Genomic DNA, 15,832 nt, shown 5'->3' on the forward strand with positions numbered 1-15,832 from the left:
TTTGAAAATCCTGAAAATTGAGTATAAATGATGAGGTTCTCAACCATAGGGATACTATCTATATATACATGATCTCTTCGGAAGTACTATGATCTTCTAGATTTCCATGTGTGACATTTGTAGCATGGCCTCCTTATGTTGCATTCGGGAAAACTGGGGAAAAACGTCCAACAGAGAACAGTACAACTGTACCTCTGCATTGCATGAATGTAAAACGTCACATATCAAAACCTTTGAGGACAGACCCTGTAAGCAACTAGATATTTCCTACTTCCCAGCAGTCTTGAATGCAGCATCAGAATGTCTACCAATGTCTTGTCCGTGTAATTAAACAATTTAAACCAATGAAATACTTTTCAATGCTTACAAACCATACAAATACTGCAAGTATTTCTAGGATTCTAAATGCTTTCCTGTCAGACTCATTAGAATAATAGAGAAACGGAATGAAACCACTAGTTGACTGTAACTGACTGTCGCCGTGGATACAGCAGATCATCATAATGCTGAGAGGCTGCAAAGCATACCTAATTTGACACACTACAAAAAGTGGGAAATCTGAGCAAAATCGAGATCAAAAGTGCTTATTTTTAACTAAAAAGACCCTTTTTTGTCACCACTGTGTTATACAAATATGCTAATTTAAGTAATATTATATTGAAATCCGAGATGTAAGACTCAAAATAAGCTAAATAATCTTCAAACAAAACCAAAAAATGCAACTTGTTATGTTGAATTTATATATTTAATACATTTTACATTTAATATATTTAATCTATTTTAGAGTTGCAACTTTTGTAGTGTTTCAACTGCAAATATAACTTTAAATATTCATGCATGCCAGCTGGCCCATTAGGCAGTATTAGCAAATAATATAGTGCAGTGGCCCCACAAAATCAACCTTCAATATAACTATATTAAAACTAGTTATCACTAAAAACGCTCCCATTGATTCAAATGTAAAGTCATGCCCAATTAAAATGAATACAAATTATAATACCAAAATGTTTTTTGGACATAAGATTGCCGTCAAACTGGTTGGAATGAATGGAGTGCAATACTGGACTGCAACCAGCAGAGGCGCTGTTTTAGTCTCTTGACAGCATGACAGCATGGGCGCTCCGGCCCAGAGCCACGAGATTTGCAGTGGCTCCAAAATGTCTCATAACAAAATTATATTTATGACTGTTTCCTCTTAATTCATGGTGCTTAAAACTACAGTACATCAAAATGCGTAATCCATAATGATCGTTTGGACTGCCCCCGAGTGAAGGTGTGAACTTTTTTCATAGTCCAAAGAACAAACATGGACACACAACACTCTTGACTGTACCATGGCAGCCGCAAAGCTAGTTCTTAGGATGATGCGAGTGATGCTTTTCATCACAAAGATGTGAGTATTAAAGCAGTAAAGTACATTAGATGTTGCTTAATGTTCTTATCATTGTAACCAGCTGCTGCCAACATTGAGGACCTCGAGTTGAGCTGGTATAAAAGTTTTAGCAGCGCAGAGCCAGGACGTGGAGGGGCCCGATGATTGGGTTTGGCTTGGGCCCCCGATATGCGAAGTGGTGCTACATCTATGCTATGATTTTCCTCAACAGAACATTCTTCGATATTCTCTCTTATCAATTTAAAATGAATAATTCACACACGCAGTTCCTCAACCGAGTGCTGTTTTACAACAAGCAGCGCGGTACTATAAGAAAACTTAAGTAAGGACTGACTGTGTGCTGATCTGGCCCAGCTGTTCAACAGAGGTGAGTCCGGCTTGCAGGAAGCTGTCCTCGTAACGCTCCATCTTGATAGCCCTCAACCATTCCCCCACTGACGCACAGGACGAGAGGGGCAGAGGCGAGCGCTGGCCGAGCAGGGGGTAGGAGGGCCTGGGGGAGGGAGGAGAGGAGGAAACAAAGGGACAACTTACACTGACTGTCACCACAACAACAGGGAGAAGCACAAATGTCCTGCAGCCACAGTCCTGACAGCATGCAGAGGTATAATGTGAGGCTGAGGTGAGTGACAGGGACAAACAATGGGGTTTGTCAGGGGTGGAATGTCCTCTGCTGTATACAAGCTGGGGGACAGCTAAAATGTGGACGGAGGGAAACGTGCACAGCAAGCTGCTGACAGGTCACAGCAGGACTTGAGGGTGCTATATAAGACTGAGCAGCAGGAGGAAGGATGCCTGTCACGTGACTGTCAAAGCTTAGGGAGGAGACGTCACGAAAGGACACACATGCTCGTCGTCTCGCTGCATATTTGCCGCCGTCCTAAACACACCAATGATGTGTCAGTCAAGCATGTGCACTCACTCACCCTCCTCCCTCCTGGGCCACGATTTTCAGTGAGGCGGGGTTTCGGATCAGCTTGTCCAAGGCGCTGACAAGCTCAGCGAAGCGAGGCCGCGCAGAGCGATCCTTCTGCCAGCAGTCTAGCATCAGCTGGTGCAGGTGAGTTGGACAGTCGGGGGGCGGGGGCAGCCGATAGTCCTGCTCGATGGCATTGATTACCTGGATGTGAGGAAAAAAAATATTTTATAATTTCATAATTTCTGATGTATAAATCATGTATACTATCATCCGACTGCAACGATTAACTATATTATTAACATTTAAAACACATACCTTAAGCCTAAATCTCGTAAAAAAATGAATAAAATAACTTCATTTTAATAATAATTTGGAGTGCATGAGAAAGTGGAAAGAAAAATGTTGCTCTTTTATTGTTTCACTTGAATAAATTTGTTCCAAAAGGTTCAATCAAACTCAGTGTGTGTGTGTGGAGTTTGCATGTTCTCCCCGTGCATGCGTGGGTTTTCTCCGGGTACTCCGGTTTCCTCCCACATTCCAAAAACATGCTAGGTTAATTGGTGACTCCAAATTGTCCATAGGTATGAATGTGAGTGTGAATGGTTGTTTGTCTATATGTGCCCTGTGACTGGCTGGCCACCAGTCCAGGGTGTACCCCGCCTCTCGCCCGAAGACAGACGGGATAGGCTCCAGCACCCCTGCGACCCTCGTGAGGATAAGCGGTAGAAAATGAATGAATGTCAGTATGATGCGGTGCAGTACTACACCACGAAAAAGTAATAGAATAATCATATTGTTAACCTCAAATGATGGATCACATGACATGAACAGGTGTCCCTAATGTTGTGGCCAGCATGGACTTTATCCTAAACTTACATCTTGGTTGCTCATGTCCCAGTAGGGCCTCTCTCCAAAAGACATGACCTCCCACATGACAATGCCGTAGCTCCACACATCCGAGGCTGAGGTGAACTTTCTGAAGGCGATTGCCTCCGGTGCTGTCCAGCGGATTGGGATCTTCCCTCCCTGCACAGATATGAGGAGAAAAAAAATCTGATTTCATCCAAGCAGGATTCTGGCGTCAGGATATTGCATAGACACGTCTCTAACAAGACGGGGGGGGGGGGGGGGGGGCGGGGGGGGGGATTTGCAGTCTCACCAGGGAGCTGGTATAGGTGGGGTCTGAGGAGTTCTCCTGCAGGAAGCGTGACAAGCCAAAGTCGGACACCTTGCACACCAAGTTGCTGTTGATGAGGATGTTTCGCGCCGCCAGATCTCGGTGGACGTAACTCATCTCTGCCAGGTACTTCATGCCTGAGGCGATCCCGCGCAGCATCCCCACAAGTTGGATGGGAGTGAACTGGCTGTCATTAAGCTATGTAAAAGACGAGGAGATGAAGTTTCAGTAGGAAGACAGGGAAGGAGGGCGTATGATACTTTGGGAACCACACTGACCCGTAGAAAAGAATCCAGAGCGCCGTTCTCCATGAACTCTGTAAGGATCATGACTGGACAGCTGGCTGTGATGATGCCCTCCAGGTGGATGATGTTTGGATGCTGAAACTGGCCCATGATGGAGGCTTCAGACAGGAAGTCACGCCTCTGCTTCTCGGTGTAGCCGCCTTTAAGCGTCTTGATCGCTACGTAGTTTTCCTTTTTCCCGGGGACCCTCAGTCGGCCACGGCACACCTCCCCGAACTCTCCTGCAGCCACACATAAAGTCCCATTTAGCACACCTTAAAAGGCGTTGACATCATTAGCACAACAACTAAATGGAACACTTGCTTGCAGCTTGTTCTGCCCTTTGCTTTGAATAGGAGCCGCTAATATTGCTAACGTGTTTATCAGTTAATAGCTTTGTGCCGCAATATTGAATTTCGCCTGATAAAGAAGAATAACAGAAATGGCTTTTAAATGTCACTGAATCAATTTAACTTAGCAAATTAGATAGACTCTAAATAATGCCATTTCAAAAGAAGGATAATCAGAAAATACATGACGACAACAAATGTTACACAAGCATACAGACGGTCGCTTACCAGCTCCGATAACCTCCTCAATCTTTACAAAGGAAACATCAATTTCCTTCGCAAATTCGCGCACCGCCTCATTTGGGTCCTCGTAGGTGAAGGGGTCGATGTAAACCTTGACCCCTATGAGGGAAAAGCAAACAAAGTCATGGGAAAGGAAGAGAAAACAAAAGGTTAGAGAACTACAAGCGGGGGACAAGCGGCGTCAAGATTAAAAGGAGGATTTTTCATGATGTTAGCACAATACCTTGACCCACTAAGTACTGGCTGTTCTTGTCACTCAGCTCTGGATCCTTCATGCGGCTGTGTCTTCTGCTGGGAAAAAATCATCACACATGAACAGATGGATAGACTGAACATTTTCTGCACATTGTTGCAGGAAGTATTTATCTCACACAGAGCAGAACATCCATTTACTGTACCGCTTGTTCTCATTAGGGTCACGGGTGAGCTGGAGCCTATCCTAGCTGACATCAGGCAATACATTGGAACCAGGACTCTAGCATGGTCGGTCATTTCTCTGTGACACGTTACTCGTGTCTTCTGGCACTATTGCGTCTGATACTGTAAGACTGGAAGCACCATGTTGCTACTGGAGTGCTAACTTCCTCCATTTCTAGTCCTTCTCCTGCCTCATAAGCCTAAAATAGCATTAATGCACCACCCTTAGTTGGAGGCAAATCTGGGCCTCTGCCACTCGTTGTGTGAGTGTGTGAGTGTGTGTGTCACAAGGTCACTGCTATTGTTCTCCTGTCCTGTGGAAACAGGGTTGGGATGCCTGCATCCTGTCTCTCCTTGCCTGCAAACCCCTACCGTCATCTCAACCTAACACACACACACACTCATATAATATACACATAAACACACACTTTCTCTACTTGAGATGGCATCCTGCACTGTTTACTCAAACAATGAATCCTAAAGAAAGACTCCTAATGAGGAGGATAAGTTTTAGCTGCGCAAGCAAAACTGGCACTGCTTTACTTCACAAAGGAATAAAGCCCAGCGCAAGATAACAAATGATTGGTATAAACAACAGAACAAAGCGGTGTAACGCAGAAAAACGTCACATTCCCCCTATTTTTCCATTTCCTGTTATTCTTTCAGCGTCTGTCTCCTCCTCCTTTTTTCTCACCGTATGCAGTAGGCAGCCACAATGATGAAAGTGACCAGCAGCAGCATCCCGACAGCGATAAGGATGCCCGGCACCAAGAACTGGGAGGAAGAGTCGTGTCCTGGACAGAGGGGAGGAGAGAATTAAAGCCACTGCAGAAGCCAAGGGAGGAGATGCAAATTGACAGAGCACAAAAAGTGCAAGAGGTGGGGAAAAAAAGCAGGAAATGAAGCTAAATAAAAATTAAAACATCTTAAAGATTGCCAGTGCAAGGTCAAAAACGTTCAATTCACTTCAAAAGATTGAGCAGTTAGAAATGTTTTCATCATATTTCATATTTAAAGCCAGGCAAACTGTGGAAACAGAAATGCAAGAAGTAGAACATCAAAGCATGATATTTTAAATTGTTTTCAGCATTTTACAATTTACTCACTACAGGCGCAATAATAATAACATAATCATAATAATAACATAGCATAACTCATGACAAGCTAAAACTCAACTCTGAACCCCCAACAAGTTTTATTTATGTCTTCAATGGCTTATTTTCTCTGATTATGTCTACTATATTGGGTAATACAAACGTAAAGGGGACTATAGTGGTGTTATTTCATGTCAAGAAGGGTCTAATAATGTTAAATTAATAATAAACCATATTTACAAAGACGTAAACAGGTTTTCGGGTGTGTTCTAACTACATAAATGCTCTACTTCACTTAACACAGTCAGGTCTGGAAGCAAATAACCGTGATAAAGGAGGGATAACTGTATACCAAAGCATGCTACGTTATGCTGTATACAGTCTTGTAGAGTAAACATTAATGGGGATCTACAATTAAACAATAAACACAGCAAAAAGCATGCATGTACAAATGACAATACAGTATATAAGCGTTTCTCTGCTCTCTTCTCTTCTTCTGTGTGCGTGCGTGCCTGTATGTATGTATTTCAAGGTTTTTTTTTGCAAAAGCTAAGCTAAAAATAAAGTATGAATACATCCCAGCAAGCGAGCATGTCACAAAAGCTACCAAATCATGTCCATATTTTATGCACATGCTCTTTACTGTGCAGCAAAAGCACATGCTTGATTCCACAGTAAATAAAGCATTCATCTTCGTGACAAACTTCATGCATTTGCAAGTGTTTATCTACTGTATGAAGGTGTACAGGTTTGGTGTTGATCCAACTAAAGATTGTTTGGACTGGGTGGGGGTCTGCGCTCAAATGTGCCTTTCTAGTCTTTGTATTTATTTCTTTATTACCATCAGGCAGGGTGCGGAAGACGGCCGCAGGACTGAAGCTGCCAAAACCAGCCATGGTGCGCGCCCGGACCTGCACTTCATACTGCGTGGCTCTGCGGAGGTCCGTCAGCACGGCCTGGTTTTTGCTGCTCTCCGTGTAATGGCACTGATCCTCACTGCGCCGCTCCTATACACACAGAATAAAAACACAGTTTGGCAGGGCTGGAGGTGTGAGAGAAACAGCCAAGAGTGAAGAGATGACAGACACGTCAAAAACGGGCGCCAGACAGCAACAATGCCGCACTTTGTGCTTGTATCGCCAGTGGTTTCTGACTAAACGATTCACAATTTATTCAGGTCTATTGCACAACAACAAGAAAGTTAATTGCACAGCGTTAATTAGAAAAAAAATGCGGAAACAAGATACGAGTTTAATAATATTATGCCTTTACAGATAGTAATTGTTTATCAAATAATTGTTATTATTGTGGATGTAGCCTGCGGTACATCACATTGAAAGGGTTTGGGTACTTTATTTAGACTAATAATAATTGCCTCTCAGTGTTATACCATAAAACCGAAACAAGCAGTGTTGATACAGATCTTGTATTGGATGTCATTATATGGTGCATTATCTCATTTTTTGCTCATTAAGTGTTTATTCAAAACCGTATGTTAAAAGATAAGACATTCTTGTATGGGAAGCTCTTACCTTCTCACAGTAGCGTAGTTGATACTGCAGAATGGTGTAGTGCGGCTGCACGGGGACAGACCAGTGTAGAGTCAGACTGCTCTCTGTGGAGTCACTCTTCCGAATCACAGACACCAGTGACGGCACTGTGCAGAAGGTGGAAACCAATATTTTTGCAGCTGCATTAAATCTGCCATACTTTTCTTGCAATTCCCAAGCGCCTTCTTACCGTCATAGCTGGTGGTAATGTTGACACTTTCGCTTGCAGGGTCCTTGCCGCTGAGGTCAGACACCCCGTTGAGAGCCTGGATGGTGAAGGTGTAGGTGGTGTGAGGCAGCAGGCCCCACACCTCCACCCTGCGACTCGTCAGACCCCGTTGTGCCGGTCGGTAGCTGACGCTGTCGCCACAGGATGAGCATGGCCCCCTCGGCGTCCGGCAGGAGAAACACCTGATGGCGTAGCTCAGGTCTGCTCTGCCACCATCATCCAGAGGCTCGTTCCAGTCCAGTCGAAGCGATGTGCCGTTTATCTGGGAGGCGATGCTACGTGGGGCTGAGGGAGGTCCTGTGGGGAGACGTGCAATAATGAAGTAATTGTTAAGTAACAGCTCATTAGCAGCCATTATCAGGGTTGTCCAAGGTTGAGCTAAGGCACTTTCATGGTCAATAACATTCAAGCTTATTTAAACACCTTGTAGATGCGGTAAATGACATATTCATGTCACAATGTTAAAGTGAATAATAATTTGAATTTTGAATAGCATCCTTTTATTTGTCCATATAACAAGCGTTTCACAGAAACAACTACAGTATGCTGCTAAACAAATTCAGTAATTTTAAAGTAATTATAATTTTTTCTTATATTTGTATATTTTATATTGTTATATACATATATTATTTGGTATAATTTGCTAACAAATACAAAAGAAAGGGTGTGCTTCCAAAAAAAGAATTGCCTCAGTTCAAGAAAAATCTGCGATCATTGCTGCACTCATTTACAACAATCAATTCAATCAAATCAATCAAAATGCCAATTCTTAAATACATTCATCAACAATCATTAACCCAATTGATTGCAGGAACACTTCACATCATAGCAGCTGGATGTATTAGTGGCCTAAAAAAAACCTCCAAACAGCCACAAATTTAGTGTAATCCCTTTAACAAAGTCAAAATTAAACAATAATTTCATTTTTGAGCGTGTTCTGAAAACTGATGCAATCACAGCGTGTCAAAATGTCTCCATTAAATCCAATTATAACCTCTCCTGTTCCGTTTTTAAAGCCGCTTCACCTTTCCCTGACCTACACGGTGCATTTGTTTGCCATATACGCTGAAGACATATTATTCAGTCTATACATGTAGCCAGGAAGCAGAACAATGATTCTGCAGAGCCCTTTGCGTCACAGCGGGAGTGTATGTGTGGCGGAATTTAACTGGTGCAATTACGCCTCGCTGGAACGTGGATGATAATGATCGTCGTCTGAAAATGGTGAGGAGATAGCTGTTGCCTCGAGCCGAGAAGAAGCAAAGACCCACTGAGACTGCTGCTGCCAAGGAGACGGAGCTTTGTCACGGAGCCTCCAGCTGCCTTACGTGCAAATAGTTTTCTCACTGGAAACCCAAGTGGGGCAACATCACACACATACACTTGGGTGGGGTATGAATTCCAAAGTGATCACCTTGGGGAAGGTAGTTTTAAGGTGATTCATTTTCCCACCTAACATTCAGATTAAACGTTATTACTAGAGATGATCGACTTTGTTGCAGATATCCCGCCGTTGTCTTACCAGTAAAGGCATCAGCTCTTCCCTCAAACTATTGTCATGGCACATCTCGTCACAACTCATCTTTTACAGTGATGCCACTGCAGATGCATTTCACAACACTGTTTGTGCAAAATAAGCCAAATACTGCAGTATGCCATTAAAGTTAAACAAAACTAGCAACAGCAATGATCTATTTTGGAAAGCTGCAAATTTCTATGTGGCACAAACATCCATATAAGAAAGAAGGCGAGTGCAAAACAAGCCAAATACTGCAATGTGCCATTCAAATTATACAAAACTACCAACACCAATGATCTATTTCGGAAAGCTGCAAATTTCTATGTGGCACAAACATCCATATAAGAAAGAAGGCGAGTGCAAAACAAGCCAAATACTGCAATGTGCCATTCAAATTATACAAAACTACCAACAGCAATGGTCCATTTTGGAAAGCTGCAAATTTCTATGTGGCACAAACATCCATATAAGAAAGAAGGCGAGTGCAAAATAAGCCAAATACTGCAATGTGCCATTCAAATTATACAAAACTACCAACACCAATGATCCATTCTGGAAAGCTGCAAATTTCTATGTGGCACAAACATCTGTATAAGAAAGGAGCGTGCAAAGTATGAAACTCTGGACTAATACTATCAGAGGAATTATAAACTTGTTATAGTTTGTATAGTTATTTTTGAGTGATTCCTCCTGGGGTGTGATATGAGTTTAGAAATATTAATGTACAATGTTTACTCACCCCAAGCTTATTCATTGCTTGACTCTCATTGCAAAGTGCATATTTATAATCCAAAGCTCAGTGTATGTAGTATGGATCAGTTTGATGAGGTCTCACTCAATATCAGCAGAAAAAACGATATTATCCTATATCTAATTTTTAGTCGGTCGATCCTTCTTATTACAATAAGACAGCTGGCTAAAAGATTTATGTTGTGAGGCAGCCTGGATCGAGAACAAAGTAGGCTAATTATGTGATTTACAATTAAGATTAAGCTGCGGTAATTAGCGCTATCAGTAACAATTGGGTTGCATTCAAGTGATATCACACCTGTGTCAAGTGAGTACGCCAAATTTCACGTCCTCTTTAATGGCTACTACGAGGAAACACACCTAACTGTTAAGAAGCCCCCCCTACTCCTCAAATCCACACATCCAACACGAAGGGATTCTTATTCACACTCTTGTAATTGTAACGTGCTGGGGGCCATTTCACACCAAAAGCACGGCATATTTGGCTACTGTGAACGCAATGATCCGCACACATGAGCACGGCACACTTCCTCTCTTCTGGCACAATTAGAAGAGACAGGCCAATTCATAAAATGGCAGGGATGTCACCACTTAATGATAACTAATACACATGCATCTACATGAAAACAGTAAGCCGACTTTTTCGCTTCCAAAATTATACAGTTTCATTGGACCCGGAATGCCGTTTACATGTGGATGAAAGGCTGAAATGCTAAGATACTTTGCTGTGGATACTCCCTAAATCCACAGGTTGGTGTCACATAAGACCATCAATGGCTACTTCAACTTTTGAGTTGCCCCCACCCCCCCATAATCTGTCACTAAAGTCATGCATCTCAATGGCCAGCCGTGGGACAAAAGACACAAAGCAGATTACAGGGGAGAAAAAGTATCACCAGAAGCAGCAAAAAGAGGTTTGGATCTTAACACCTTTAAATTCGCATTCCTGGGTTGAAAAGGATCTGCTTCCACACTGTACCTGATTAGTAAATAGTTGCATCCAGACTGGATGAAAACGATGTAATACACATTTTCCCACTACATATATAACCTGTTTTCAAAAAAATACTGCATCATGGAACCCATAAAAGATATTTTTCCATTTTGACCTGACAATGCCCCTTACTTGTGCACGGTGTGTCAGGAGAATCTGATGGTGCACGGAAATATCCGGGCCGACATGCACATACAGACTCCCCCCTGATGGAGGCGTGGCTCGCCCCGGGACAGACTGTGCACTGTCCCTCCGCTGTGGACTTGAAGTGACCCACGGGACAAGCTGTGGAGGACAAATGAAGGACAAGCATTATGAGAGCTCTCACATTAGATATGACCTGTGAATCCTACATGTCTGTTAGTTGTGCTCAGGTGCCAGATGGCTGCAGACGGGCTGTGGGGAGCATGTAATGAGGTCCATGCCATAAATCAGATAGCCTAGTTGGCTTTTTTTTTTTTTTTAGTGGGTTCCTGTTTGTGTTTAGTACGATGAGCATTTTCAAGTCTTCTGCTGTGTTTGGATGTTACTTAAGGACACTTGGCTTGAGGCGGTGCCTTCATTGCCTTGTTTGTTTCAAAGATGAACTAGAGTTCACCTATCGCTACTAAAATCCAACTCAACGTGTCGCTTTGAGTGGGAATAACACTTTGGACTGCTAAGTGGCCCACAGGGAAATAAACTAGTCAGCTTTATTGTCAAGGAGAGCTTTGTTGCAAATAATCAAGCTCATCCATCACATGAAACAACACTGACAGCATGCATGTGGTGTACATTCTAGCGTTTGACCCAGTAAATATATGCATTGTCTATGTCCAAGATAATGCTATTAGAGTCAATTTAATTTTCTGCAAGAGCATATTAAGCGTTCAATCTTCTTAAAAAGGTAATTTCCCTTAATGGTATGGTGTGTGTTTTTCCCCTCAATCAGAAAGCTGGAAAACTTCCACTATGCAAGGAACTTTTTGTTCTACAAATGATAACAATCCCCATATAGCTTAAAAATTGTGTATTGTATGTATTACGTACACACAGGAATTCACTGTATTTTGTTCTAGTTTGAATCCCTTAGTTATTTAGTCTTTATTACTGAAGAAGTCGCTATTAGAAGAGGTAGATTTAAACACTGCTTCTTCCTACCCCATTACGGACATGTTGAACTGTGTAAACATGTCATGTTCTTAAATGCACGGCTAAACCATGACCATTTCTTCTTCTATGTTTTAGGTGCATTCTACTGCCATTGTGATGAGGTCAGTATGTCTTGCTAATTGGACTCATTAGGCCGAGCCGCTGAGAGAATCACCCTCCTTCTCCCACCTTTGATGTGCTCATAGCCATATAGTCACCATCCCACACATACTCCTCTCCCTTCTATCGCACTCAACCATAAGTTGCCCCAGCAGTAAGCCTTTGACCCCGCTCTTCCCCTCTGAGATAAGTGCTGACCTCTCCCCCATCCCCTCTGTGTCACCATTTCCCCTCCTCATTAAATGCACTGCCCTCGTGCGTCCTCTGCATAGCGCAGAGCCTCAGAGGACCCCCGCCCTCAGCTCACCATTGTTTCTAATACGGCCTTGCACAGACACACTCTCACACAGTATGGAAGCTAACATCATCTCCTTCCTACCTGTACATCTTGTGTGTCCGTCCACAGCCTCGTATCCAGGAAGGCAGGCACAGGAGGTGGTCGGCTGGCCCACCCACTGTCCGTCTTCTCCGCAGAAGAGTTTGGGAGGACGAGGTCTGGGTCCCTGCTGTGAGGCGTGCTCCACGCACACACCTTGTGCCTCTTGTACTAAAGTGCGGGGAACCGTCTCGGGGAATGAGGAAAGAGCGCTGACCAAGGGGGGACACTTTTTAAAGAAAACCCTCACGGAGAGCAGCGCCATGCAGGCGCCCTGAGCCTGAAAGGCCAAGTAGAAGCCTCTCTTGGACAAAGGGCCGAGTCTTAAGGTCTTCATGTTGGATTTCCTCTCGTCCTTCCTGAGGAGAAAGTCCGCAGCCACTGTATCAACCTTGGACAGAAACAAAGAATGAATCTTATGGCCACATTCCAGCACATGGAACCACCATCAATCCATTCAGTCCACATCACATATGCTTTACATTACTTTGCAGCACTTTTCCAAGCACACTACTAGAGGTTTACATTGATTTACTACTTTCCTGGCAACCATTGTTTCCCTATACTATAAACCTTTATATGCAGATGTGACACATACACCGTCACTGTGAAAAATACAATACCCATAGTAAAAGTTGAAGGGGCATGCTCTTTTTAAAACTCCCTCAGTGTGTTCAAGGATCAAAACTGGAATACTTTATTGATCCCTGAGGGAGAATTGAGGAGCAGCTGCATCGTTTTGGTCAGTTCGAATGCGTTTAGAGAATTAAACCACATAAATTGCGTTAGGAAACATCACATGTAGCAACAAATGGGAGGAGTTTCTATAATATTCTTTGACGCCATGACTATATTTATAATAGACTATTGGGACAAGAGTCATCTGAACAATACACCTGCAAGAGGTGGAGATTAAAGCACATATGGAGTTGTGCTCAGACTCTGGATGTATAGTGTAGGTTAGAAATATAGGTTGAATACTTCAGGTTAAAAAAGTAGCCAAAAGAAGTAAAAACATTAACTAATTTGCTACCTAGGGTTTATTTAAATATTTTTTTCAACCCGACCGCTCGTTCCCAAATAAGTATTTGTATTTGTATTGAGAGGTGATGATGCAACTCTGCAATAGAAGAGAACATGTTTGGTGCAGTTTTAAGCGGAAGAAAATGACTAGAATGTGGCAGACGTGCAATTTATAGGATTTTGTATTTTTTACATGCTGCCCAGAAACCAGGAAATGCATTTGAGATTTGAGGCATTGTGATGATAAAAATCAATGTTTCCAAAAATTTCCTTTCCCAAATTTCCTCAAAATCCTTGTAGAGATCTCTGCAGGTTCGGAGAAGGTTCCATGTGCATCACCGTCAATATAAATTTTAGTAATGCATTTTCTCAAACAATGAATGTTGATGCTTTTGTCAAAATATAAAATACAATAAGTTTTTTTGCACTTTAAATTTTATGATATTCAGATTTTTTATGTAATTATTACATTAATGTGTTTTTGCTAATTAAAAGAGACCCATTCACTACATGAAAAAGGCACAAGGCTAAGGTGTGAGTACATTTGGAGTTAATTGTATAACCTTCTCGGAAGGTTTCTGACAAGATTTTGCAGCGCATCTGTTGGAATTTTTGTCCATTCATCCTACAAAGGTCAGAGGTCAGTGATGTTACACGATAACATAAGAAGTGGGCCTCAACACCTGCTAGTTCCGAGAAAATTAACAAGTGGGCGTTACCTTTTTGTAGGGGTTCTCCATCCATGGTGGATATGTGGCTGTTGCCTCGTTGGAGTCGGCCTGATAGTAGTAGAGGTTAAAGGTCTCCTTGCAGCTGCGGTGGTGGCCGTTCCCAGAGGAACACTCCATCATGGTGAAACGCAGCTCCACGTAAACTTGTGAGGCTCCTCGTCGCTGGATGAAGCCACTGCGCAGCCAGTGGCTGAAAGAGCTGTCAGTCTGACAGATCTGGTAGATCCTCACACTGTTGCTCTCCTCGTCTAAACCGCTCACTTCCTCCCACTGAGAGGAAAGACAAGTCTTAGAACCCGCCGCTTGAAACGGAATGTGACCCAGAAAACTAAACAGTAGAAGATTTCTGTTGGCGCGGCTGCATTTAATTGTCCAGTAAAAACTAGAGCCTGTTTGCGGTGGCCACATAAAAAAAAAAAAACTCTCATCTAAATAATGTTCTTTTCTTTATTGGCCTGCTGCTGCTTTCCTGTCAGAGGCGTGTGCTGTGGATCGGGCTGCAGCACAACCTGGATTCTTACGGTTTTGAAATCATTCTTCACACTGAGCTGCAGTGGAGCTTGTGGGATTTTAAATCCCACTTGTCAAGCAGAGCATAATGCAGCAACCTAAGACTGTTTCGCTACAGTAACATTGAAGTCAGGGAACAAATCTACACAAATGAGTGAAATAAACCACAAAATGCGACACAAAATATTTAAATCAACAGAAGCCATGTTCACCATCAAAATATTCCAGAGTGCAGGAAACCCCTCTGACATGAACATAATCAAGGCACCATAGAGCAGATTTGCTGAAGAATCTCAGTTATGTAAATATGCAAATGTTTACCCCCCAAAAAACGTGCAGATGATGTGTTGAAGGAGGCAGCCGAGAGAGCAGCGGCGCACTGAGAGACAGGTTCTGAGTCTTTTTCAAGAGAGATTTTTTTTTCCTTTTTAATCCTAAATGAAACACTGTGGATTGTGGCAGCTCATATTTCCATAAACAAACGTTGATTGTTGGGAAGACTTACGACACGTTCTACAGGACTGACAAGGAGAAAACGCGTGGAGTTGACTGCTGATGGTTTTAAAATGCAGTCAAATGGAGGCATTTTATGAATGATTTAATGTGCAAGGCTTCTGCTATGTGTAATTGATCCTGGTGCAGCAACACAACAAAATAAAAGCTGCACACCTTTACATTTTTGTTTTTACTTAATGTGTTGCATGAATGATTATATATATATACTATAGAAATACATTTAGGGATTATCATTGATGCACATATTGACCACAACTAGCTTGAAACCAATTTAAAATATCATAACAATATTTCACTGCTCTTTATTTTGATAAACATGGACTGCTTTAAGCTAATCATTTGTGAGTCTGTCAATCGGTTTTATATATCATATATATATATATATATATATATATATATATATATATATATATATATATATATATATATATATATATATCATATTATATATATATATCATATTATTATACTATATATATTAACATATTTATGACACATACCTGTCT

At 42.2% G+C, this 15,832-nt stretch overlaps 1 protein-coding gene across 3 annotated transcripts in view; it reads right to left on the minus strand.

Moving 5' to 3' along the window:
• The window catches only part of ephb4a (eph receptor B4a), a 43,149-nt gene that overhangs the window by 2,919 nt on the left and 24,398 nt on the right, over nucleotides 1-15,832 (minus strand). Inside the window, exons 3-16 of one of the 3 annotated variants that reach the window (XM_058086889.1) lie at nucleotides 14,289-14,570; nucleotides 12,550-12,937; nucleotides 11,052-11,204; nucleotides 7,618-7,953; nucleotides 7,410-7,534; nucleotides 6,719-6,884; nucleotides 5,478-5,577; nucleotides 4,590-4,654; nucleotides 4,352-4,465; nucleotides 3,768-4,015; nucleotides 3,472-3,687; nucleotides 3,189-3,338; nucleotides 2,320-2,513; nucleotides 1,728-1,886 (exon numbers count right to left, since the gene is read on the minus strand). In XM_058086889.1, the coding sequence (XP_057942872.1) occupies nucleotides 1,728-1,886; nucleotides 2,320-2,513; nucleotides 3,189-3,338; nucleotides 3,472-3,687; nucleotides 3,768-4,015; nucleotides 4,352-4,465; nucleotides 4,590-4,654; nucleotides 5,478-5,577; nucleotides 6,719-6,884; nucleotides 7,410-7,534; nucleotides 7,618-7,953; nucleotides 11,052-11,204; nucleotides 12,550-12,937; nucleotides 14,289-14,570 (2,696 nt within the window). Of the gene's footprint in view, nucleotides 1-1,727; nucleotides 1,887-2,319; nucleotides 2,514-3,188; nucleotides 3,339-3,471; nucleotides 3,688-3,767; nucleotides 4,016-4,351; nucleotides 4,466-4,589; nucleotides 4,658-5,477; nucleotides 5,578-6,718; nucleotides 6,885-7,409; nucleotides 7,535-7,617; nucleotides 7,954-11,051; nucleotides 11,205-12,549; nucleotides 12,938-14,288; nucleotides 14,571-15,832 lie in introns of all 3 variants that reach the window. The other 2 variants (XM_058086888.1, XM_058086890.1) reach the window with 2 other exon arrangements.

This window comes from Doryrhamphus excisus, chromosome 11 (genome assembly GCF_030265055.1).
Source record: "Doryrhamphus excisus isolate RoL2022-K1 chromosome 11, RoL_Dexc_1.0, whole genome shotgun sequence".
NCBI classification, from domain to species: domain Eukaryota; kingdom Metazoa; phylum Chordata; class Actinopteri; order Syngnathiformes; family Syngnathidae; genus Doryrhamphus; species Doryrhamphus excisus.